This window comes from Leuciscus leuciscus (assembly GCF_965113295.1).
Source record: "Leuciscus leuciscus genome assembly, chromosome: 18".
Classification (NCBI taxonomy): Eukaryota; Metazoa; Chordata; class Actinopteri; order Cypriniformes; family Leuciscidae; genus Leuciscus; species Leuciscus leuciscus.
The window spans coordinates 33676291-33703790 of NC_138742.1; the positions used below are offsets into that span (position 1 = coordinate 33676291).

General features: G+C 41.3%; 1 protein-coding gene across 5 annotated transcripts in view; it reads right to left on the reverse strand.

Annotated features, from left to right (window-relative positions):
- iqsec1a (IQ motif and Sec7 domain ArfGEF 1a) overlaps window positions 1–27500 on the reverse strand; it is a 123778-nt gene that overhangs the window by 33551 nt on the left and 62727 nt on the right. Inside the window, exon 1 of one of the 5 annotated variants that reach the window (XM_082146006.1) lies at window positions 3045–3286. The exons of the other annotated variants lie outside the window; for them this stretch is intronic. Within the exon in view, the coding sequence (XP_082002132.1) occupies window positions 3045–3109 (65 nt within the window). The 5' untranslated portion in view covers window positions 3110–3286. Of the gene's footprint in view, window positions 1–3044; window positions 3287–27500 lie in introns of those variants that run through there. 5 annotated transcript variants of the gene reach the window in all.

Here is a 27500-nt window from a genome sequence, read left to right on the forward strand (position 1 = left end):
TGGGAGTCTATGGGGCTAGACGGCTAAATTTGTCTCTTTCACCCGATTGCCGTTGAGAAATCTCAGATTTGATTGTAGGTTTTGCAAGTTCAACATGGGTTATAGGTCGAAAGTTGAATGAACGAGTACTTATGTCCTTTCGATTTCTTACAGGTTGAGTTGTTGTTGGCCATAACACGCTAGAATTTTGCTAATGAACGCTGATTGGTCAGATTACAAAAAATTATATCCTGAGAAAAGTGGATTTTGAGGGGTATAGCACCATAGACCTCCATTCATTCTGCACTCATCCTGTGAGCGCCCTCATATGGAACCAGAGTGGAACTGCAACCAGTTCAGAAGCCGGAAGTTTACTGAGAGTGGAAGTTCTCCCCTTATTAGACATTCTCTGGTTCAACACTCTTCAGCAATAAAACAAAAAAAGACACAAATGTGATGTTTTTCTGGTGGAATTGGATTATCGAAGGTCAGCAGCAAAGACATTGGTTAATAAAGTGAGATAAAATACATATATTTGTGTTATTTAACATATCTAACTACTGGAGGTTTGAATACTGCATATTCTGAGTTTGCCTTTGACAGTTTTTATTCATTTTGAGAAACACTGAATCTGTTTTTGTGTGTATGATTATGTACCATAGTGTTGTAAGCCAACTATAGCTATGCTTCAGTCAGACTGAATTCATGAATTCATTGAATCTGATCGTAGAGTAACATGAACGCTGATAAATGATCAGGTTGATGTGCGCGTTTATATGTCATAAGCTTCAAATCGGACTTGATGTTTTTGACATGCGCACACTGTACAGATACTCAGAGTCTCCCACTGTCTGCGCATGATAACCACTCTTCTATACTGCCGTTCTGTGTTTCAGAGAGCAGATTTATCATCTAATTAGAGACGAAGAGCACATGAACAGTTGTGCTGAGCTGCTTATATTTATCAAGTAGTAAAAAAAGGCCCTTCCCGGACCCAAAACAAGTGTGTGTGGATGAGAGTCTGAAATGAGGACTCAAGGGGTGTTGTCCTGCTCCTCTTCACACACTTGATGACACGACAGTCACATCATACGTCATCACCTCATCTCTTCTTCACTGCACATGCGCAATACTTTCCAGTTCCAGTTTCCAATGCGCTCGAGTGTTTACACTTGCTTTCGATCGGATTAGAAAAGGTTTAAACCACCCCTTACAATCAGATTTGGCCAATTCATTCTGGTTACATGTGAGTCTTTTATTCCGACTGTGCTACTAGTCTGATTTCCATCGGATTATTAAAGGAACACGCCGACTTTTTGGGACTTTAGCTTATTCACCGTATCCCCCAGAGTTGGTTAAGTCCACACACACCCTTCTCATCTCCGTGCGTGCCGTAACTCTGTCTGACGCACCCACTGCTAGCCTAGCTTAGCACAAAGACTGGAGGTAAATGGCTCCAGCTAGCATACTGCTCCCAATAAGTGACAAAATAACGCCAACATTTTCCTATTTACATGTTGTGATGTGTATAGTCACAGCGTGTACAAATAACAAGGTCACATGAGACACAACCATCTTCTAACCGTATACATACTGGGAACTATATTCTCAGAAGGCGAAGCACTGCTTTACCTCCAGTCTTTGTGCTAAGCTAGGCAAGCGGTGGGTGCGTCAGACAGAGTTACGGCACGCACGGAGATGAGAAGGGTGTGTATGGACTTATCTAACTCTGGGGGATACGGTGAATAAGCTAAAGTCCCAAAAGTCGGCGTGTTCCTTTAAGGTCCATGTAAACGCAGATGCTGACTGTGACACTGTTTGTTTTGTCAGACATTAGTCAGAACTGCAGCTGTGTGGTGGTGGACTCTGTTGTGTGTGAACGGACTGATCTGCTAGACACCAGTTGCTTAAAGTCAGTGCAAGAGTGATTTTGAAAAGTGAAGTCTGTTCTGAGAAAATCTCTAGCAGAATTAGTTTACGGATGCCACTTGCTTTGGTATTTTGTTTTCTAATGCAATAATATTTGGGCATTTAAAGTGCAACTTAAATGTTGTAATACTCTGAAGCCTCTACTGTGTATAAGACCTCTTGCAGTTGATCACTGAATTACTGGAAGAAACAATCTCTGGCAATCAGAAGAATCACACAGACATCAACACACCAGCAGTGTTGGAGAGACTGTCCCGAGTTAAAGGGTTTGCTGACCGTTGGCAGAGGAAATGAGGCGTGTGTGTGTGTGTGTGTGTGTGTGTCCTCCAGCAGAGGAAGCAGCCGGTCCCTGCTGATCTCTCTGTTATCTGGCTCAGCACATGTGACATGTACTACACAACACTACACAACAGCTCAAAACTCAGGCCCGACGTCCATCACTACAGGACAAAAACAGTCAAACTCCACTAAAGTTACAAAACAAACAGCAACTTTCATTTGAAAACCCTTACGCAATGAAGCTTCCAATATTTAACAGATAAGCACAGACCTTCCACAACAACAGTGGACATTATGAATAAACCATAACATGAGCTTTTAAAGTGCTCCTCTGCACGAAAACCTCCAATAAGACGTCTAACCTCAGCTGAGGACATCTCTGGCTAATAAATAACCCATATATATTCAGTTTCACACTGTCTCTTCTCTTGCGTTAGAGAGGGACTGTCATGTAACAGTGGATCTCTCAGCTGGATGGGCTAAAAACACACCTCCATTACTGTGATCATCTCATAAATATAGAGCAAGTGGACCAGTGCTACAGAGACCCGAGAATGAATGGACCCAGTGAAACCAGGTCAACATCGTGTGTGTGCTTCTATAGGTACAGGGCTTTCAACACACACATTACTGCATATTACACCGCTTTTCTGAACCCATTAGAGACTTGAGAATGGCCACTTTCTCCAGCATATACTCCAGCATAAACAAATAATCTATGTAACTAATAATCTAACTAATAATGGACTTTAGTGCCATACAGTCTTAATAAATGCATACTTATTGTCAAACTGCATTGCTTAAATACTAGTTCAGACTTCGACTTCCCCACACACACTCTTATAGTCCAGTCTTACCAGCTGTCCAGCTCCAGTTCAAGCAGAGACTGTGTTTTCTCTGAGTTGCACTGCAAACACCACATGTCTGCGGAAGAATGCGTGTCCACAAAGAGCCGAACTCAACCATCACTGGATCCAAAAGCACAACAGCAGCTCAGAGACTGAACCACGACTGCTGTCTCTCTCTCTCTCTCAGAGACCCCGAGGAACTCCACCAGCAGATCTCAGGCCAAGAGCTGTCCAAACACACACCCTGCTTCAGATGTAAGAGCTTGTACTCCTGAAACAAGCAGAGAGAAGGCGGGAAGGAACGAACACTGACTTCTGCACGGGCGGCAGAGGAATGCCAGTGGGAAAATGTGGAAGCACCTCTATTAATAGAGCCTTTCAGAGAGAGAGAGAGACAGAGAGAGACAGAGAGAGAGACAGAGAGAGAGACAGAGAGAGAGAGAGAGAGAGAGAGAGAGAGAGAGAGAGAGAGAGAGAGAGACAGAGAGAGAGAGACAGAGAGAGAGAGACAGAGAGAGAGACAGAGTGAGAGAGAGAGAGAGAGAGAGGGAGAGACAGAGAGAGAGAGACAGAGAGAGAGACAGAGAGAGAGAGAGAGAGAGAGAGAGAGAGAGAGAGAGAGAGAGAGAGGGAGAGACAGAGAGAGAGAGACAGAGAGAGAGAGACAGAGAGAGAGACAGAGAGAGAGACAGAGTGAGAGAGAGAGAGAGAGAGGAGGAGAGAGAGAGACAGAGAGAGAGAGACAGAGAGAGAGACAGAGTGAGAGAGACAGAGTGAGAGAGAGAGAGGGGGGAGAGAGAGAGAGAGAGAGAGAGAGAGAGAGAGAGACAGAGAGAGAGAGAGAGAGAGAGAGAGAGAGAGAGAGCGAGAGACAGAGAGAGAGACAGAGAGAGAGACAGAGAGAGAGAGAGAGAGAGAGAGAGAGAGACAGAGAGAGAGACAGAGAGAGAGAGAGAGAGAGAGAGAGAGAGAGAGAGAGAGAGAGAGAGAGAGAGAGAGAGAGAGAGAGAGAGAGAGAGAGAGAGATTGTCCTGTTCAAACTCTCCAGCGTTTGCTGCTCTTCTCTGACGATCAAGTGTTTATGATTCATGTGAAACACACATGCACACTCTCAGTATTATAAAACATGCGCATGGTTTTTTGGAGAAAAAGAGGTTGAGTATTCTTTGACCTTGCTTGAGTGACCTCTCTTTGAATCTATATGGGAATTTATAAAACTTAACAGTCCTTGATGCTGATTGGTCTATAACCATGTTTTATTTACGATAAAGCACGGCTATGACCGCTTCACCGAACAGATCAGTGCATCACCAAAGACTATAGAACAGGGACTATAGAAACACAGTTCACTCGTATTACTATGAAAGGGAGAAAGTGCAACACACAACATGGCGGAATAAGCCCCGCCTTCTAAATAAAACAGCCATTCGCTGATTGGTAAAGTCATTGTGTCACTGCGCAGATAATTGCAGCATTGGTGGATCTAGAGTGAAAAATTATCTTTTTTTGAGCATAAGAAACAACATTAACGAGGCAGTTGTCAGATTTCATTGGTGATTTCAAATATGATATGTATCTGAAACTGCAGAAGAGGACGGCGTGAGCTGCAGGACTGACACTGGCCCGCTCTGAATAATGCTGAGGTGACAGGACAAAGAGAAAATAACTTCCAGATGGCCAACTGTTTCCTGTACAAGGACAGCAATCCCTGCGCCTGCACTGCTGGATGAAGGTGACCGCGTCCTCTCGTTTCCCTCCCTGTGGAGAACATGACTGCTTCCTTTGGGTTTGCTGCATCTTAAACTTCAAACCTCGCATTGCACAAGAAGGGAACACGTGACAAGTTCAGAGAAGACATGTGAAGCATTACAAACATCCATTAGTCAACAGCTACAATGAAGGAATGACACTGACAGCTGATGTGTGTTTCACTGTCCCTCCTCCAGACGTCACAGCGTCGTCTCTCACAGCAAACTTCCCAATCCCAGCCATGCGTACAGCAAGCTTCAAACGGACACAGTGTGCTTCAACAGCAGATCTAAGATCACTAAGATGAGTTGCACACTGGTTTGTGGGAGTTTTGACTGGCTGTTATTCACAGAAGGAGTCTGTCCGACAGGTTGATGTCAGATCCGGGAACTCCAACTGGCCCTCCATAAAACATCTGCTTCAACTCAAAGCACAAGCCTTCAGTGCCTAACTCCCACCAGGCCCTCCACGACCGCTTCTCATTATCCAGCCTGAAGTCATCTCAGAGAGTTATGCTTTAACAAGAACTGACCAGAAAATGTGAAAGAGAAAAGGGGTGTTGAAAAGCAACAGCACACCTGAAAAAGCAGAATGTCATTCCATTATTCTGATTCTAATGGGCTTTTCCCGAAAGCAGACCTGTTCTGTGTGGTCAGAGCTGCTGTTGGACAAGCTGAGTCCGCTGTATCAGTGGGATCTGAAGGACTCCAGGAAGAAGATCTGGGGATAGGGAAGCCGTTTGTAGAGACATTACCAACAAAAAAGAAAATCTGAATGCCTTCGCGAAGGGCCCGTTAGCAAAGCACACTTCAAGGCACTCCCTGCAGGGTCCGGAGAAGAGACCGCAAGTTTGATAGAGTTAAGAAAATGTAGACTATATTTATTTGCAACAACTATGTTAAAGGGTTAGTTCACCCAAAAATTTTAATTCTGTTATTAATTATTCACCCTCATGTCGTTCCAAACCTGTAAGACCCGTAAATTCATCTTCAGAACACAAATTAAGATATTTTGGATGTGTTACCAAGGGGTACCGTTCCTTTAAACCAGGGGGGAGGGGACAAGAATAATAACTACAATGTACTCACAAAAATAAGCAGATTTATTGACACAAACCAATAGGACAATACATATGTCAAATCAAAGAAAAGAAAATACATTGTAGAACAAAAAAACTCATTCCCCCTCGAAGGATATTAATGACCAGCCAACCTCCTATGAACCCCAATACAATCCCAATTTTGTCACACAAAACAACTCAAAATAAACAAAGTAAATGACACAAACAGAAATAATATTAATTGAAAGTAAACCATACTCAAACCAACACACACAAAAAGAAATTCCACTGCAAGCTTAAATCTCATGCAAATAAATAATTAATGTGCTTTAAAGCATCAGTATAGTACAGAGAGTACAAGAGTTGGCTGGCAACACGAGGCTGGGAAGTGACATACAAACAAGGAAAAAAATAAATAAAAAGGAAAACACCCCACTAGCCAGTACGAGTCACAACATCCATACACATTGCGCTGGAGGCATACAGCGCGCACATATCGGTACTGGCTAGATGGGGAAAATCAAAACAAAAACACACGAGGAACAGCGATCAACTAAACCTGCAACACAGCCACTAATCCTGGACTAACTTCCAAGATAGAAACGGGCGTGACCAACGGCCTACAAATCCACACCGTTTGGCGTCTGCTCACCAAACCGTTCATGCACAAACCAACATGGACCTGTCACCGGACAGCACAATGTTTGTGTCTTCTCAACCAGACCACGTCTGTGCACCAACACACAAGGAACGGCTACCAAACAGCACAATTCCACACAACAGATTGGACTTCCTCTCTAGAGGTGCCTGCTTAAATACCCTCTACCTACCTGGCCACGCCCTCCACTAATTACCATCTCACCGGCTACATTCTTCCCCCTAGGAATTAATCGGCGACCCGCCGATACACACACAAAGAAGTGTTCTCATCACCATAATAAACAGCATATCAAAACTGTCTCTGGGACTACAACTCCTCCCCAACTACTGGTGCAACGGCAGCCCGAGGCAATCTATAAGGGTTTGAATGCTGACCCGCTGTACTCCTCCTAGAACGCCTCGGCTCTAAGGGTTGAGCCTCTGATACAGGGGAACTCTCCAAAGTACTATGCTCACCTGTCCTAGGTGGTGACACATCACAATCAGTTTGCAATAATACACATGATGCCGAATCGCTATCTGAATCGGTGGTAGACCCACTATTCGAGCCAACTGCTTCAGACACAGTCGAGTCTACGTCACCTAAGACAGGGTCAATAAACGCCTTACGCATTTCCATCCGATGAACCTGCTTCACAGGCCCTGCCTGAAACACAGGAGCAACAGAATACACAACGCCCTGCTCTCCTGGTTCACGTACCACCTTATAGAGACATGAATCATACACATCCTGAATTTTATGTCGTCCACGATGATGGCTTTTGAGATAGACCAACTCGCCTTCTCCAAAACGCGTATCATTTACTCTACCCTCATCACGTCTGTTACGACGGGCAACCTTTTCTCTCAGCCTCTCCTGTACCTCCCCATATGCTGCCTGAAGCCTACCTTGATGTTCCACAATCCACTGATCAGGTGTCTCTGCAGTCTCTTCCCACTGATTATTTAACAAGAAATCAACTGGTAATTTGGGTTCACATCCAAACATCAAAAAATACGGGCTCATACCTGTGGAATAATGCACTGTGGTGTTGTAAGCATAAACAAGCTGTGGCAGATGTTGAGGCCACCGCCTCTTTTTCTCTGGGGTCAAAGTCCGCAATAAGTCATGGAGAGTACGATTAAAACGTTCGCACTGCCCATTACCCTGTGGATGGTACGGGGTAGTGCGACTCTTCTGTACACCATAAACCTTACATAACTGGCTAATAAGGTTACTTTCAAAATTTCGTCCTTGGTCTGAATGCAGACGACATGGGACCCCAAACAAATGGAACCAATGCCGGACCAACACCTCCGCTACAGTACTCGCCCGCTGATCCCGAGTAGGGATGGCCTGAGTGAACTTAGAAAAAACATCAGTGAGCACCAACACATTCTCCCTCCCATCACTTGCAGGTTCCAACACGGTAAAATCAACAGCCAAAATTTCATGAGGCCGGGATGCTTGTAGTGTTCCCATAAACGACCTCACCTTTGGTTGAACCGCTTTAGCTAGAATGCACCGCTGACACTCCCGACACCACTGTTCCACATCTCTCACCATCCCTGGCCAATAACAACGGCGCTTCACTAATTCCACCGTTCGGTCCTTTCCTTGATGCCCATGACTGTCATGCAAACTACAAAACACCTCCCTTTGAAGTTTTTGAGGTAACAATAACTGATGTATCTCCCGATGACCATCAGGTGTGTATGCTAAGCGATAGAGGCACCCATCCTTCTCACACAATCGGTCCCACTGCCTAGCCAGCTCCTTTACAGCTCGATCCCTACCGGTCAACTCTGAAGAACGCAAGACACTCCCTGCCTCCCAGGCCTTGACAATAGGTCCAATGACTGGGTCTGCCTTCTGCAAATGAGAAAGATCTAGCTGGGAACATCCAGGCAATGCAGCAACTTCACTGGCACTCACAACTACCCGCTCTGGAGAGCTTCCCCTTACCTTCTGCTGTAACACTTGGGGAAGTTCTGTTCCTGGAAAAACATTATTCATGGCCTGCCGAGACAGTGCATCAGCATTTCGATTCACCCTTCCCGGGCGGTACTTAATCACAAAATTGAAAGATGCCAACTGTGATAACCATCGCTGTTCCAGAGCACCCAACTTTGAGGTCTGCAGGTGACAGAGAGGATTATTGTCAGTATAAATAACAAAGTCATTCCCCAACAAATACTCTCTAAACTTATCACATACAGCCCATTTTAGGGCCAGACACTCCAGTTTCATGGAGCTATAGTTCTCCATATTCCGCTCTGTCCTCCGCAGACCCCTACTGGCATAGGCAATGGGACGAAGCTTACCACCCTGCTCCTGGGATAAAACTGCCCCCAAACCTTGATGGCTTGCGTCTATCTCCAAAACAAACGGCTTACGGAAATCTGCATAAGCGAGCACAGGTGCAGAAACCAGCTTTGTCTTTAATGTTTGGAAACTGTTCTCACAGTCGGCATCCCACACAGAAGCTAACGGCAGCCTTGGGGTCTTCCCCTTTCTTGCGGAACCACTCAGTCTTGTTACCAATTCATGAAGAGGCCTGGCTAACTTAGCAAATCCATCAATAAACCGGCGATAATAGCTGGCAAAACCTAAAAATGAACGAAGCTCTGCCAAGTGTACTGGACGACTCCATTCTTTTACTGCTGCCACTTTGTCAGGGTCAGTGGACACCCCCTGCTCAGACACCAGGTGCCCCAAATACTTCACCTGCTTCTGAAAAAAACTGCATTTGCTCAATTTAATCTTAAGACCTTCCTGCTGCAATCGCTTAAAGACCTCCTCCAGCCGTGACAAATGCTCCTGTACAGAAGAGGAAAATACAATTATATCATCCAGATACAAAAGCAAAGAAGAGAACCGCCTATCCCCAAACAGCCGTTCCATGAGTCTTTGGAATGTCCCTGGGGCATTACACAGCCCAAAGGGCATACGGTTAAATTCGAACAACCCAAATGGAGTACAAAAAGCTGTCTTTGCCTTGTCTGCCTCTGCTACCTCAACCTGATTGTACCCACTTACTAAATCTAAGGTGGAAAACCACCTTGCCCCAGTCAGAGCATCCAAAGACTCTTCAATTCTCGGCAGTGGATAAGCGTCCTTTCTAGTTTTCGAATTCAAGTGACGATAGTCAACACACATCCTAATTGTTCCATCCCGCTTCTGCACCAGAACAATCGGGGACGAGTAAGGACTACTACTCTCCCTTATCACCTTACTGTCCAAAAGCTGTTGAATATGAGACCTTACGGACTCATACTGAGAGGGAGGAATTCGTCTATATGGCTGTCTAACTGGTTTATCGTCCTCCAACGGAATCTCATGTTTAATCCGAGCTGTACAACCTATATCGCCCTCAGTGGTGGAAAAAATTACCTGATATTTATTTAATAGCTGCTTTGCCAGCTCTACTTCCTGTTCAGTAAGTCCTTTACAGGAAGGAAGGTCAATGTCACCACTGGACAACTGCTCAGCCACATGAACAGACACCTGAGCACTATACACATTTTCAGGACATATTTGTAATGTAGGCCCTGGGGCAGTAACCACATTCACCACTTGGACGGTACCTATAATACGACGTGGTGCCACCCACACCACCGTACTACCTACATTAACAATGGGTGCATACACCAACCCCCTCTCTGCATATACCAAAGAGGGAGACAACAACAAACCCTCTGGAAGGGCATTTTCCTCTGGCCCCAACGGTTCTAAGAGAAACTCTATCATAGCACCTGAAACTTGGGGACAGGTCACCGGAACCATGGTCATGGTACCTGCAGCAACACGGACAGGGTTTTTACCCTGAACTCTCACCTTAAAGTCAGAAGAATTTGAGATAGCTTCAATTTTTTGACAACAGCGGAGTGCCTGTTTCCATGCTGGGGTAGCTGCTCGTATTTGGGGCATCTGAAAAAGCTCAGTACCATGTTCATTAAATAAATTAACATAGCACTCCCGGATAATATTCATACCCAACACAGCTGGAATCTTCTCCTTCTGAGCATACATACTAGGGGAACAGGCATCTTTTACAATCAAAATCCCTTTCCTGGGTAACGTTACCCCAAATAAACTGACATCGAGTTCTACATATCCCACACATGGAATATCCATCCCATTTGCAGCTTTCAATGCTAACCATGCACAGTCACGGAGACCCCCTTTCCCCAAATCAGAAAAATAATGGTTAAAATAACTCTCTGTTACAGTGGTAACCATAGACCCTGTGTCCAGTAAGCACAACACATCAACCGTTCCCATCTTAACAATTAATGTTGGGCAAGACCCTACCAAACTAGAAAAAGCTTGAGAATCACTTGAGCCTAATGTCCTCATCTCCAGTGTGTGGCTCTGCACACTGGAGGACTCTAGTTTTCCGCCGACGAGACAGACTCAGCAACTGCCCCCCCACTAGAACCTGAAGCAGGGACAGACCTAGTTTGCATATTTGTTACACAATATCTTGCTATATGACCAGCTTGATCACATTTGATACATATGGGTTGGCCATCAGGTGCTCTACGAAATCTACTAGTTCTAAAAGTTCTGTTAACATTACGTGCAGTCCCTTCTGGAGTACTCAAAGTTTTAAGAATCAAATCCAATTGTGCCTGTTGTCGTAGTACCATATCTTTCAATTCTGCAAATTCAGAACCAACAACTCGATTCTCTTCACATGTAGCAACCGCTTGAGTTTCAAATAAATGAGGAACTACTCTACTTGACCTATTTCTTTGAGGCTGTCCCTCCTCCACCCAACGCATTGCCTCCTTGCGCAAGTCAAGGAGAGTCAAAGAAAAATTCTGCCTCACCAACCGCTTTAGTTCTCTACGAAGGGTATGGTCCTGCACATTTTCACAAAATTGATCTCGCAGAACCACCTGATAATCAGACACCGCATTAGGGTTAGCTTTTCGTACCCTATCCATAAGAGCCATCAATGCATGAGAAAACTCTTGTAAAGATTCCCCCTCCTTCTGTTTTCTATCAAAAAACTGCTGTTGCAGGATAACATAGGGAGAAGAAGAACAATACAGTTCACGCAACACTGCAAATATCTCAGTGGAACTCTCTTTAACTTCCTCGGGCCTAAACTTAATTTCAGTCCGAGCCTCCCCCTCTAAATGATCATAAACAAACATGGCTTTGTCTAATTCAGACATATGTCTCCCTCTAATACAACTCTCCACCTCTTCAATCCAATCCTCCAGAGAAAAAGAACCAGGAGACAATTTACCAGAGAATTTCGAACATTTTCTTTCTCTAGGCACATATATAGCCGGTTCCCGCCGCTGTCCATTACCTTCTAGGGCTGAACTCGATACAACACTTGCTGCCCCTCCAGCTTGATGAGGCTGTCTTAGTCTTTCATTTTCAATTCGCAGTTGCTCTAACTGCTCTCGTAGTTGCTGCAGCTCCTCTGCCATAGCTGCAGCAGACCAATCCAATGTCGGCAGAAGCAGTCGTCCCACAAGCTGATCGCTGTTCCTCCCTGCCAAAAAACAACAAAAAAACAACTATCCACTTCCCAGCCTTTAATACCACATAAAAGAAAATGGTTACCCTGCCGACTACGCCAAAATGTTACCAAGGGGTACCGTTCCTTTAAACCAGGGGGGAGGGGACAAGAATAATAACTACAATGTACTCACAAAAATAAGCAGATTTATTGACACAAACCAATAGGACAATACATATGTCAAATCAAAGAAAAGAAAATACATTGTAGAACAAAAAAACTCATTCCCCCTCGAAGGATATTAATGACCAGCCAACCTCCTATGAACCCCAATACAATCCCAATTTTGTCACACAAAACAACTCAAAATAAACAAAGTAAATGACACAAACAGAAATAATATTAATTGAAAGTAAACCATACTCAAACCAACACACACAAAAAGAAATTCCACTGCAAGCTTAAATCTCATGCAAATAAATAATTAATGTGCTTTAAAGCATCAGTATAGTACAGAGAGTACAAGAGTTGGCTGGCAACACGAGGCTGGGAAGTGACATACAAACAAGGAAAAAAATAAATAAAAAGGAAAACACCCCACTAGCCAGTACGAGTCACAACATCCATACACATTGCGCTGGAGGCATACAGCGCGCACATATCGGTACTGGCTAGATGGGGAAAATCAAAACAAAAACACACGAGGAACAGCGATCAACTAAACCTGCAACACAGCCACTAATCCTGGACTAACTTCCAAGATAGAAACGGGCGTGACCAACGGCCTACAAATCCACACCGTTTGGCGTCTGCTCACCAAACCGTTCATGCACAAACCAACATGGACCTGTCACCGGACAGCACAATGTTTGTGTCTTCTCAACCAGACCACGTCTGTGCACCAACACACAAGGAACGGCTACCAAACAGCACAATTCCACACAACAGATTGGACTTCCTCTCTAGAGGTGCCTGCTTAAATACCCTCTACCTACCTGGCCACGCCCTCCACTAATTACCATCTCACCGGCTACAGATGGAATCTGAGAGCTTTCTGATCCCTCCATAGACAATGAAGTTATTGCAACTTTCAAGGCCCCCGAAAGGTAGTAAATCATAGTTAAAATGGTCCATGTGAATACAGTGGTTCAACCTTAATTTTATGAAGCAACGAGAAAACCTTTTGTGCTCATTAGAGTCACAAATGATTTGCTCTTATCATCCGATCGTGGTTGTATCTCTTTATTAGTGTTACTCGATCTTAGTGCTGCATTTGACACTATTGACCACAACATTCTTTTGAATACTCGAAAATTATGTTGGCATTAGTGGATCCTGTCATACTTATCTGACCGTTATCAGTTTGTAGCAGTAAATGAAGAGATGTCTTATCGATCACAAGTTCAGTATGGCGTACCACAAGGCTCAGTACTAGGACCGCTGCGGTTCACTCTGTACATGCTACCCTTGGGAGATATCATTAGGAAGCATGGCATTAGTTTTCACTGTTATGCTGATGATACTCAGCTCTATATCTCTTAAAGGTCCCATGACATGCTACTTTTTGTAGGCTTTAATATAGTCCTTAGTGGTCCTTAGTACTGTATCTGAACTCTCTTTCCAAAAATTCAGCCTCGGTGCAGAATTATAGCCACTACAAGCCAGTCCCAGAATGAGCTTCTTTCAGACGGGCCGTTTCAGTGTCTGTAGCTTTAAATACTAATGAGGAGGAGAAAGGCGGCGCAAGGTGGAGGGTGGGTGTGGCCTTGACCATCTTGCGGCAACGGTACCATGCATGTTTGTTTATGTTGGATATATTGCAATGGCACGAAGACACGCAGTCTTTCAAGCATTTCAGTTTGACCCAGAATCTGATCCAGATGGAGAAGCAACGGATGAAGAAGTTGCAACTCAGCGGCTCCAGCAGGACGTTTCCGAATGGTTTGTTTAAAATATTATGTCTGGATACGGTACTTTATTCGGATGGTTTACAGTTATCATCATGTAGCTAACGCGAACCTACTGTTGCCTTTTCATGAGAGATCTGTAACGTCTGTAATTTATCTTATTACAAATGCTCTGCGATCTTGAAATGCGGATATCGTGCGCGCCATATAACCAACAGGAAAACGGTTACCCAAATAACAAAGAAATGTACAACACTCGCGTTACAGTATGTGTAACTTGATGCTGTCTACCTTTACATTAGCGCGAGTAACTGCATAGCTGCATAGCTAATGTGACAGCCACATTCTACATGTAAGAAGCTATGTAACCATAAACAGTAAAGCAACACACTTATATATAATTTGTTGACTTACTTGTCCGACGTTCAGCAAGCCCAGCTCTGTATTGACCATTCGATGTTCATTTGTACATCCAATTATTGAGCAATTATTATGCTTTGCTCGCTCAAAAGCCATGATATCTCTCGTGGACCAACTAAAATCGTGAGCGTTCTACTTCCTAGATCATTTTCTCATGGGCGAGAAATATTCTCTGGGCGGGCAAAGCAGAGAAAGGGGAGGTAACATTTCTCCTTATGACGTCATAAGGAGGAGATTCAAGATCAGCCCGGTTGAGCTTCCATTTTCTCAAAGGCAGAGAAAGATAGCAAAAGCTCGATTTACACCGATTAAAATTTTTAGAAACTTGGGGACCATATACAGGCTAGGGGAACTCATATTGATGTTAAAAAACCTCAGAAAGTGGAAATTTCATGTCATGGGACCTTTAAGCGCTCTGAAAGAACTTACAAATTCACAAAATTAACGGAATGCATAGCTGATATAAAAAACTGGATGACTAATTTCCTACTACTAAATTGTGAAAAAAATTAGTTTCTAATGATTTGACCAAAAACTTCGGCACGTATTAACCCAGAATACTGTCTGATACTTGATGGCTGCTCTGTCAAGTCTTCGTCGTCGGTTAGGAACCTGTTGTGCAAATGAACGGCCAGAACACATTAAGAGTTTTCTGTTTCCAGTTAAAACGGTGTTGGTGTCCCCTAAGTTAATACCTAATGATCTTTGCAACGGAAGTTAATCTATCAAAACTAACTTTAGCTGGACAATAACTTTATTCTAGAGCTGTTGTAAAGCCAAAACAATCTCTGTTACTGTAATTTCCTATTATCACTGTTAAACTGCTTTGAAACAATTCATATTGTTAAAAGCGCTGTATAAATGAAGGTGACTGACTTTAGGAGCCGGCCAATAATGGGAAATGCAGGAAAAGACAAAAACAAAGCAAAAGTCCTTGAAAACGAAACAGAAACCCGACAGACTGTGTTACTATGTTCATGTGCATCCCTGCAGAACATTTGACCTCAACCCTTTTTCACTAACAGTTAACTAAAAACAACAGCAGAGTTTTGACAGCGTTGTATTGTAGTAATCAGCTGGAATAGCAAGACTCATGGATTCAGGAGAAACACAGTCAATGCCAACCCAAGAGAGGGAACTTCAGGGAAGTGGATCAGTTATTGGACGTGGAATAATTTCAGCCTAACAGCTCCAATTCACTTTCATTCTACGGAAAATATATAGATATTCCGCTATATCACTTATCTGGCATGAAAAAGGAAAAATCATGTATAGGTTTAAAGGCATGAGGGTGACTAAATAGGGACCCTTCCTGCAAGGGCAGCAAGCCAAATCCATTCGCTAGGCCTGGATGGGCAGGTGAATCCTAGTGGAAAAAAAGGTATACTTTATTGTATTTGAAATATATTCCCCTTTTCAATAGTATATAGCAAATATACTAACAAAAATGTTACTATCTTTAAATATATTAAAAGTATATTAGCATCAACCTTTTAACACACTTTAAAATAATTGTACTTTAGTATATTTGAGAAAAATATACTTGAAGTGAAAATTCAGCTTATTTTTTAAAAGTGTATTTATTTGCACTTTATTAAAAATATATTTTAGGTATATTTGAACTGTGTGCTGGAAATGGTCATTGTAACAATGCATAAAAGTATACTATCAAAATACATTATAGTATACAATAGTATTTTGTACAAAGTATAACTAAGTATTATTTGTCTATTAATGTACATTTGTTATTGAAGACAAAGTGTGCAATTTGTTTTACACTACAATTTAATTACAACTAAAATATACTTCGTACAAAATTAGTTGTTTCAAAATAGTTCTAGTTAACAAGTTCAAGTTAACTAATCATTAACACACTTTAACATTAACACATTAATGCACACCCGCATTTTTTTTCTCACCAGGGAACTTAAGTGAAATAAAGAAAAAAGTTATGATAATGAAAACAGGTCCACAGTATGACGCTATAACAAACTTTGTTGCATTATTTTCCTGTGATCTCTGTGAAGCTGCTTTGAAACAATCTGTGTTGGAAAAAGCACTATAGAAATAAAGGTGACTTGACTTGACAGTCAGATGTCACAAACTCCATTTAATGCTGCAGTTTTATCTGATTTAGCAATAGCCAATCCAATCCAAGCTGGGATTGATGCAAATCCTCTGTAAATATGAAAGCACTGGTTTCACAAATGTCAGCCAGTAAAGCAGATATTCCTCTGCCGTCAGCTCTGAACAAACGATCTCCTCCTGTCTGAGTCTGTGCTGTTTGAGTCAGATCAACATCTTCTCTGTTTGATATTCGATATCTAATGTGGTCTAAGTTTACAAATACTTTTTTGGAGGCCACAGTATAAATTTAGCATATATATTTAAGTCTCTCACACACACACACACACACACACACACACACACACACTGACGGAAGAGATCACAAGTGCCTCGCTCAAAACACGTGCTGTCTGAGATCAGCTAGACCCAACAGCATCAGTCCACCTCAACACAATGCCACGGGTTTCAGTGCTGCTTGATGGTCAACATCGGAGTTAAAAATAAACAGTCTTTATTATTAAACCAAAACACTCAAACACACAGGAGAAAAGGAAAAGCACTATATGCAGATGTAAGAACTGACCACGAACAACTGAAACACAGGGCTGTAAATACAGGGGTAGAACAAGGGAATCTCAACCAGACACAGGTGAAACTAATAGAAACAAATGAGAACATAATCAGTAACCAAGGAAACCGAAACTACACAGAACAGGAAAAACGAACTAAAGGAAACAGAACAGAATGTCAAAATAAGAGTCCATATAATACAACAAACCTGACAGGTGTAACAAGCTGAGTTTAAATATAAACACGAGCGTTCACATGTTTGGGTCGGCGAGATTTTACTGTTTTTGAAAGAAGTATATTCTGCCCACCAAGGCTGCAAAAATACAGTAAAAACAGTAATATTGTGAAATATTACAATGTAAAACAGCAGTTTTCTATGTGAATATACAGTAAAGTGTAATTTATTCCTGTGATCAAAGCTGAATTTTCAGCATCATTACTCCAGTCTTCAGTGTCACATGATCCTTCAGAAATCACTCTAATATGATGATTTGAAGCTAAAAAAACTTTCATTATTATTATTATCAGTGTTGAAAACAGTTGTGCTGCTTCATATTTTTGTGGAAATTGAGATAGATTGTATTTTTTAGGGTACTTTGATGAATAGAAAGTTCAAAAGAACAGCATTCATTTAAAACAGAAATCTTTTGTAACATTCCTTCTGAATAAAAGTATTCATTTCTTTCCACAAAAATAAATAAATAAATACATTTGGTAACACTTTACAATAAGGTTCATTATCTGTTCATTGTTTGTTCACGTTAGTTCACTGTGCATGAACTCATGTTAACAAATACAACATTTGATTTTAATAATGTATTAATTAAATGTGTAAATTAATAAATGCTGCAGAAATATTTATCATTCTTAGTTTGTTAACTAAAGTAGTTAACTAATGTTAACTGATGAACCTTATTGTAAAGTGCTACCAAAAAATCGAATACATAAATACAAATCTTAATGACCCCAAACGTTTGAACTTTTACCACTCGACATGAACGCAGGAGTCACTGTCTGCAGGGTTTAGTCCCAATCCTGCACAAATGCCTGTCGTTTTCCAGTCATCTTGAAGAAGTTACCCAAACCCCTTATATACTGCACCGCTCATCTATTCTTATACTTATAGTAGTTGTAGGTTACAGTTATTAATTCCTTTATGTGGTGAGGTTGAGGGTTATGAAACCTGAATGAATAGAATCATGATTATGAAAACAAATATTATGATCATTGAATTAATGTGAATTATTATGATCAAAACATGTATTACAAAGTTTTTCCCGCCACTTTTAATCAGGTCTATAAGAACTGACAGACACAAGCTTATCTCAGAGATCTCTTCTGCTGTCACACTGGACTTGATGCCAATGTTTTGAGCCTTTGGGCTTTTTCTCAGGATTTACATTTCTTTACAAGGAAAACTGGTTTTGATTCGGTTCATCCTGTAGGAGAGATGACACTGAATAATTCATGAGAATATCACATTTCCCCTCTGACTGAACACCCAACACTTCCACTGGTCATCAGCAGCTTATGTAAGAGTTTTGTACCAGTAGATGGGGTAGATGGGGCAACAATATCACATTTGAGCTCAGGTTTCCAGCACTGAACAACAGTGGTGCAGTGTAATAAAGTTGCTGGTTCAATCCCAGAGAAACTTTCATCCAAGACACTTAACCCTGTAAACTTGACATATGAAAAAGTACTCAGAAAAAAAACTATATTTTTAAAGGAACAGTTTATTAAACCTTTAGACAAATTATATAAAACAAATCTAATAATCATATTTAATACATCAGGCTTTTATGGCTCATCTAGTATGAAATACAGAAGGAAGATATGAAGCTCACACTCGGCAGTGGCGGGTCTAGACCACGGCAGAGCCACATTTATCTTAAAGCTAAAGTTCACCTAAACAATTTAAATTCTGACATTATACCCTCATGTCGTTCCAAATATGACTTTCTTCTGTAAAACTTAAAAAGATCTTTTGAGAAATGTCTCATTGTTTTTGTATGTGTCTGTGTCTGTGTGTGTGTGTGTGTGTGTGTGTGTGTGTGTGTGTGTGTGTGTGTGTGTGTGTGTGTGTGTGTGTGTGTGTGTGTGTGTGAGAGCTTGTTGAGCGCACATCCTTTTTTTCACAGAGTGGAAAGTTTGTAGTTGGGTCAGATATTTCAATAGCAAAGAGAGTAAAATGAGGAGTATATTACTACCCTGCTGGAGCACCTCTAAATATTCACTATGTAATTTTAGGGGTCCTATTATGCCCTTTTATGAAGTCTTGATTTAGTTTTTGAGGTGAACTAGAATATACTTTCATGCATGATTGTTAAAAAAACACATTATTTTTCACATATTTTACATTATCACAGCACCTCTCTCCACAGTCTGTCTCGAATGCGCCGTTTAGTTCCTGTTTCGATGAAGCCCCTCCTTCCGAAATACGAAATGTGCTGTGATTGGTTGGCTGGCCCAGTGTGTTGTGATTGGCACTGGTTAGTGTGTGTTCGGGAAATGACACGCCCCTTACCATAACAACGAGTTTCATCTGCCCAGGTGTAAATATTAAGGATCGTGCAGAATGGATTTCAAGCCGGGACTTTGCAACCATGGATTTCACAGGACGTTTCAGAGTGGTGTGGTTTTGATAATTTTCTTATACGTTTAGAAACGAAGTTATACACCATGTCCATGATACTTAACAGTAATGTAATACAAAACTGTAACTGTATTACTTAAAGAGGATACATGCGGTTTTCTGAAATTTAAACTCGCGACTGACATCTGTGGCCAAAAAACGGAACTGCTCTTCCTTTCTGCTCGCTCTCGTACGTGCACACTTCACAAGTCATCCGCTGCAAAGAAGTCAACATTATGTTTACAGAGGTAAGAACAGTCAAATTCATATATTGTTTGAGAAACTAAGTTTGTTTGCTGACTAGCGGTGGTGGCAGAGTGATCTGAAACGTTTAACATGAACGCGCTTGACGTCACATCCGCAGACAGCACGGGAAAATCCGACCCGACAGAAAATAGGAAAAATAGGATACAGGCTAATAGGTGCACCTACTGTGAGCGGACAAGGTGTCAGTATGCTCATCAGGAGATGTTTGAGTCATAAATGGTAAAATAAAAAGGCTATTGTTACGTTTATTTGGGGGAAAAAGTTGCATATAGCCTCTTTAACTGTAATACAAACAGTAATCTATCACAAAATCATGGATCATTTTCCTAAGGGGCGGTGAACCGTCTTACAAAAGCAAGAGCTTACAAAAGCTCCAGTAAACACTACATCAATACTGTGATGTTAGTTAGCAGGCTAGCGGAGGCAAAGCTTTTCCCCTTTCTTTTACATCATAGCAACTACATAAAACGTATAGTTGGAACTGTTAATAGAAAACACAACTAGAAATAATAAGACATACTTTAAAGTTGTGATTCACAAACATCAGATTGTCTCACAAAATGGAAAATTATCCATTTCAGGAGAAGCTTTTGTGCGTAGCTGCATTGTACTCTCTTAGTTTCTGGAAGCTGTTCTCCATAAAATGTGCAGCGCACAGACAAACGTTGGGGTTATAATGTTCAGGAACAGTGTTTAAAAAACATTAGAACCACTCTTAGTTTGTCAGCCTTAGAAAAGTAAAAAAAAATTGTTTTGGAAATGTTGTGGAAAAACAGTGTCTCTTTGACATAGCAACAACACTGTCTTCTCTAATGCAGCTCAACCAGGCCTCGCAACTTTTCTTGCGTTTTCCGTGGGCAGGATTATTTTAATGAGAATTATTTTAAATGTGAAAAAAAAAAACGCGCTGTAGTCCAAACGAGCCCATTCGTTGTAGTTCTTAGAAAACTTTTTTTTTTTTTACTTTTCTAAGGCTGACAAACTAAGAGTGGTTCAAATGTATTTTAAACACTGTTCCTGAACATTATAACCCCAACGTTTGTCTGTGCGCTGCACATTTTACAGAGAACAGCTTCCAGTGTGTGTCCAGAGTGTGTCCAAAGATTGGTACCAATCTTTCATTTGAAAGTCACGTGTCTAGTATCTGTAAAACTGCATTTTTCCATCTTAAAAATATATCTAATTACGTCATATGCTCTCATTGACAAATGCGGAACAGTTAGTCCATCCGTTCATGACCTCAAGGCTAGATTACTGTAATGCTCTACTGGGTGGTTGCCCTGCACGCTTAATAAACAAACTACAGCTGGTTCAAAATGCAGCAGCTCGAGTTCTAACCAGAACCAGGAAGTATGACCATATTAGCCCGGTTCTGTCAACACTGCACTGGCTCCCTATTAAACATCGCATACATTTTAAAATATTGCTGATTACGTACAAAGCACTAAATGGTTTAGCTCCGCAGTACTTGAGCGAGCTCTTAACGCATTATAGTCCTTCACGTCTATTGCGATCTCAAAATTCCGGCCAGTTGATAATACCTAGAATATCAAAATCGACTGCTGGTGGTAGATCCTTCTCCTATTTAGCACCAAAACTCTGGAACAATCTTCCTAACATTGTCCGGGAAGCAGACACACTCTGTCAGTTAAAAGCTAGACTAAAGACACATCTCTTTGACCTAGCATTCACATAACACATTATAGACTTCTATAATTCAATGTTAGGCTGCATAGATTAGGTCAGCCGGAACCGGGAACACTTCCCATAAATCCTGATGTACTCGTTACATCATAAGAAGAATGGCGTCTACGCTAATATTAGTCTCTCTGTTTATACCGAGGTTTACCACAGTCCGCCGGATCCAGATCTGATGAAGGACCTGCGCCTGGACACACACTCACACACACACACACACACACACACACACACACACACACACACACACACACACACACACACACTCCAGATCTGATGAAGGACCTGCGCCTGGACACACACACACACACACACACACACACACACACACACACACACACACACACACACACACACACACACACACACACACACACACACACACACACACACACACACACTCCAGATCTGATGAAGGACCTGCGCCTGGACACTCACACTCACACACACACACACACACACACTCCAGATCTTTTTTATTTATTTTATTTAACCTTTATTTATCCAGGTAAACTGTTTGAGAACATAGTTGAACACATGACACATAGAACAAGCAATTGAATTAAGAAAGGTAGACAACAAAGAAAAGAGAAAAAAAATAATAATAAAGTGCTTAAATATGTATGTATAAATATGGTTCATGATTGTCAGCAGGAACAAGAGTCAACTATGTAATTTTGGAGGTTTTGCTTAAAGGTGGAGATTGGGATCAGAGATGTAAGTTTCAGGGTATTTTGTAGTATATTCCAGTCATGTACTGCTGCAAAGTGGAAGGCATTACGTCCAAAGGTAGTAGAAGTAGAGGGGGTACTAAATTTAATCAAATTACTTGATCTTGTGTGATAGGTGTTATGAACGGCATGAAGAAGAGATGACAAATAGAGAGGAGTCTTGCCCAGAATTGTCTTGTATATGAAGAGAAACCAATGATGGAGTCGCCGGGTATAAAGGGAGGGCCAGCCCACCAGTTTATACAGGTCACAGTGATGAGTGTGAAAGGGTGCATTAGTGACAAAACGGATGGCTGAATGATAGATTGTGTCAAGTTTTTTTAGGGCTGTGTTTGGTGCCATTCTGTAGATAATATCGCCATAGTCCAGAATTGGCAGTACTGTCATCTTAACGAGGGTGCATTTGGTAGCGTGAGTAAAGGAAGCTTTATTGCGAAAAAGAAAGGCTAGTCTAGCTTTGACTTTTGTTTGAAGGTTATTGATGTGTGTAATAAATGACAGGGATGAATCCAACCAGATACCTAGATATTTATATTTTTTGACATACTCCAGAGCCATACCGATCTGATGAAGGACCTGCGCCTGGACACACACTCACACACACACACACACACACACACACACACACACACACACACACACACACACACACACACACACACACACACACACACACACACACACACACACACACACACACACACACACTCCAGATCTGATGAAGGACCTGCGCCTGGACACGACTACAATGCAGTCCTGAGGTGTCAACTAGTCTCTCCCCTGTGAAGGCCTCCTTCCCCTCTGTAGTCTGTACAGATAAAATGTTGTCGGGATAATTCCGGTTCGCGTGGCTATGCAGACGCGACAAATTTTTTTCTGGATTATACATTTTTAAGGCCAGACAAGTAGTTTATTGAGGGTTGATTTGTAAAGAAGGACTACACGCTTGCACACTTATTCAAACGCACATACCTTTGGACTGAACACGTAATGCGCATGTGCGCAACGTCTGCGTTTTCGCGGGTTTGCGTTTTTGAGGTTTGCGCAGAGATAACTGATAATCGTTTGCACCTTTGAACCTATTTCAGGGAGTGCGTTCTCGAGACACCAGACACTGTTTTGTGCGGATGAGCGGCTGGAGCGGCTGGAGCGGAAGTCTCAACGGAAGTGAATCAATCAATCAAAACTAACTTTAGCTGGACAATAACTTTATTCTAGAGCTGCTGTAAAACCAAAACAATCTCTGTTACTTTAATTTCCTATTATCTCTGTAAAGCTGCTTTGAAACAATTCATATTGTTAAAAGCGCTGTATAAATGAAGGTGACTTGACTTTAGACACAGTGGCTCATTTGCGTTTAAAGAAAATTAAAGAAAATAGTCCAACGCCGTGGTACAATGAGCACACTCGGGCCCTTAAGAGAGCAGCCAGAAAAATGGAGCGCAACTGGAAGAAAACAAATCTAGAGGTATTTCGCATTTCGTGGAGAGAGCACGTTTGCGTACAGAAAAGCCTTAAAACTGCTAGATCTGCTTATTTTTCGACTCTCTTAGAAGAAAACAAACACCACCCTAGGTATTTATTTGATACAGTGGATAAATTAACAAGAACTAAACTTTCAACTTCTGACATTTCCAAGCAGCACAGCAGTAATGATTTTTATGAACTTCTTTACTAATTTAAAAGAAAATTATAACTATGCAACCGTCTACTACAGTATCGCATCCAGCAGTGCATTGTAGTCTCCCTGAGGAAAAATTTGATTCATTCGTTGCTATAGGAGAGGAAGAATTCGCTAAACTCATTAAATCATCTAAACCGACAACATGTATGTTAGACCCTATACCGACTAAGCTACTGAAAGAGATGCTTCCAGAGGTCATAGATCCTCTTCTTAATATAATAGCATGTTTCATAATAGCATGCTTCCTAATAGAATGTGCAACCAAACCCCTACAGATGATCCAGAATGCTGCAGCTCGTCTTGTCTTCAACGAGCCCAAGAGGGCCCACGTCACTCCTCTGTTCATCTCTCTGCACTGGCTACCTCTCGCTGCTCGCATCAAGTTCAAGGCACTGACGCTTGCTTACAGATCTATCACAGGCTCAGCTCCCTCCTACTTTCACTCACTCCTACGAGTCTACATCCCTACCAGACACCTACGATCGGTCAACGAGCGACGTCTCGTGGTTCCATCACAGAAAGCCACAAAATCACTTTCCAGAACATTCTCATTCACAGTTCCATGCTGGTGGAACGCTCTCCCCACCCTCATCCGGAATGCAGAATCCCTGACAACATTCAAAAGACAGCTGAAAACCAATCTCTTCCGTGAGCACTTAACCTTATAAAAAAAATTTTAAAAATAAAAAACATTTTCCTTTCCCTTTGAAACATCACTTATCAGGCTTATGCTACTCTGAATAATACCTGAACTTCGTATTTTGAGCACTTCTTGCGTTGTTGTTACTTTTGCCTCTTTATGATGACTCGCTTAATTTTGTCCTAATTTGAAAGTCGCTTTGGAAAAAGGCGTCTGCTAAATGACTAAATGTAAATGTAAAAATGTAAATGTAATATCATTAATTCATCTTTGTCACTAGGATTTGTACAGACAACCTTTAAGCTGGCTAATATTAAACCTCTTATTTAAAAATCACATCTTGATCCTAGAGAATTTGTCAATTAATTACAGGCCGATCTCGAATCTACCTTTTCTGTCAAAGATACTACAAAAGGCAGTATCTTCACAACTATGTTACTTTTTAGAAAGAAATGATATCTGTGCGGATTTCCAGTCAGGATTTAGACCGTACCATAGTAGTGAGACTGCTCTCATTAGAGTCACAGATGATTTGCTCTTATCATCCGATCGTGGTTGTATCTCTCTGTTAGTGTTACTCTATCTTAGTGCTGCATTTGACACTATCGACCACAACATTCTTTTGAATAGACTCAAAAATTATGGAATTGCATTAGCATGGTTTAAATCATACTTCTCTGACCGTTATCAGTTTGTAGCAGTAAATGAAGAGATGTCTTATCGATCACAAGTTCAGTATGGCGTACCACAAGGCTCAGTACTAGGACCGCTGCTGTTCACTCTGTACATGCCACCATTAGGAGATATCATTAGGAAGCATGGCATTGGTATTCACTGTTATGCTGATGATACTCAGCTCTACACTTCGCTCACAGACGAAACTTACCAATTAGCTGATATAAAAAAATTGGATGACTAGTAATTTCCTTCTACTAAATTCTGAAAAAACAGAGATTCTAATTATTGGACAAAAAACGTCCTCACGTAATAACCTAGAATACTGTCTAACACTTGATGGCTGCTCTGTTAAGTCTTCGTCGTCGGTTAGGAACCTGGGTGTGCTCTTTGATACCAATCTTTCATTTGAAAAGCCACGTTTCTATCATCTGTAAAACCGCATTCTTCCATCTTAAAAATATATGTAAATTATGACATATGATTTCAATGACAAATGCGGAACAATTAGTCCATGCGTTCATGACCTCAGGGCTAGATTATTGTAATGCTCTACTGGGTGGTTGCCCTGCACGCTTAATAAACAAACTACAGCTGGCCCAAAACGCAGCAGCTCGAGTTCTTACCAGAACCAGGAAGTATGACCATATTAGCCCGGTTCTCTCAACACTGCATTGGCTCCCTATTAAACATCGTATACATTTTTATATATTGCTAATTACTTACAAAGCACTAAATGGTTTAGTTTCCCAGTACTTGAGCGAGCTCTTAACGAATTATAGTCCTTCTGGCCAGTTGATAATACCTAGAATATCAAAATCGACTGCTGGCGGTAGATCCTTTTCCTATTTAGCCTAGCACCTAAACTCTGGAACAGTCTTCCTAAGATTGTTCGAGAAGCAGACACACTCTGTCAGTTTAAATCTAAAAATGCATCTCTTTGACCTAGCATACACATAAAACATTATCAATTTCTATCATTCAAATCATCTAAAATGATTGTAAGGTTTCATAAACTAGGTCAGTCGGAACCAGGAACACTTCCTATAACACCTGATGTACTCGTTACATCATAAGAAGAATGGCATCTATGCTAATATCTCTTTGTTTATTCTGAGGTTGACTGTAGTCAGCCGGATCCGGGCTGTATCCAGATCAGATGGTGGACCTGCGCCTGAACACATTGACAACGCATCCCTGAATGTCAGCAGAGACCAACCATCATCCCCTGTGAAGGCCTCATCGCCACGACAAAAGTTTCTTTCTTTTTTTCACGACAAACGTTTTTTTTTTTCTCTGTACAGCTGAAAACGTTATCAAAATGATTCCTGTTCACACGAATCTGCGGAAATTACTAAAAATGCTGGCGAGTTATTGGCGATGTTACTTAGTAAAGAAAGACTATGCGTCTGCACACATACGCATTCAAACGCACATGTCTATAGACTAAACACAAAGTGACCATGTCATCACCGTTTACACAGATTCACGGTTTAAAGTTTACACATAGATGATAACGGTATTGTTTTAAAAAAAAACTATTTTAAAGTTTGCGTTCTCACGCCACCAAAACACCATTGTCGTTTACTTTAAATGAACGGCCAGAACGTTTTTCAGATTTTTACAACAGAAATGAATCAATCAAAAACTTACTTCAACTGGACAGTGACTCTCTTCTACAGCCAAAACAATCTCTGTTGCATTAATTCCCTATTATCTCTGTAAAGCTGCTTTGAAACAATCTATATTGTATAAAGCGCTATATAAATGAAGGTGACTTGACTTGAACACAAGTTGATAACAAAAATAAAAAAGAATCTGCTGTATAATCTTACAGATATGCCTAACACAAATCAACTTAGGAAAATGTATTTATTTGTAATATTATCATGCATGCTCAATTTAAAAAAGCAAAACTAAACCATTTATTTTACACGTTCTTTTGTATCCTACATCTGTTCTCTGATAGCGGATTCTTTACAAAGTTTGCATAGTCATGATCGTTTCATATGTTTTTACAGCCTACTGTATAAGCAACACTGGACAGCTGGACAGATTCATATTATTTCTCACTATTTGTGAACATGACTGAAATTAAATATTTTCTTTTATCTGTAACTTTTCTTGGGTAACTCTGTGGTGAAACTGTCTCTGTGATGGTGATGGGTCGCTCGTCAAACATGCATTCATTGTGCTGATCATACTCATAATTTACCTCTGGCTGCATTATAATGACCTCC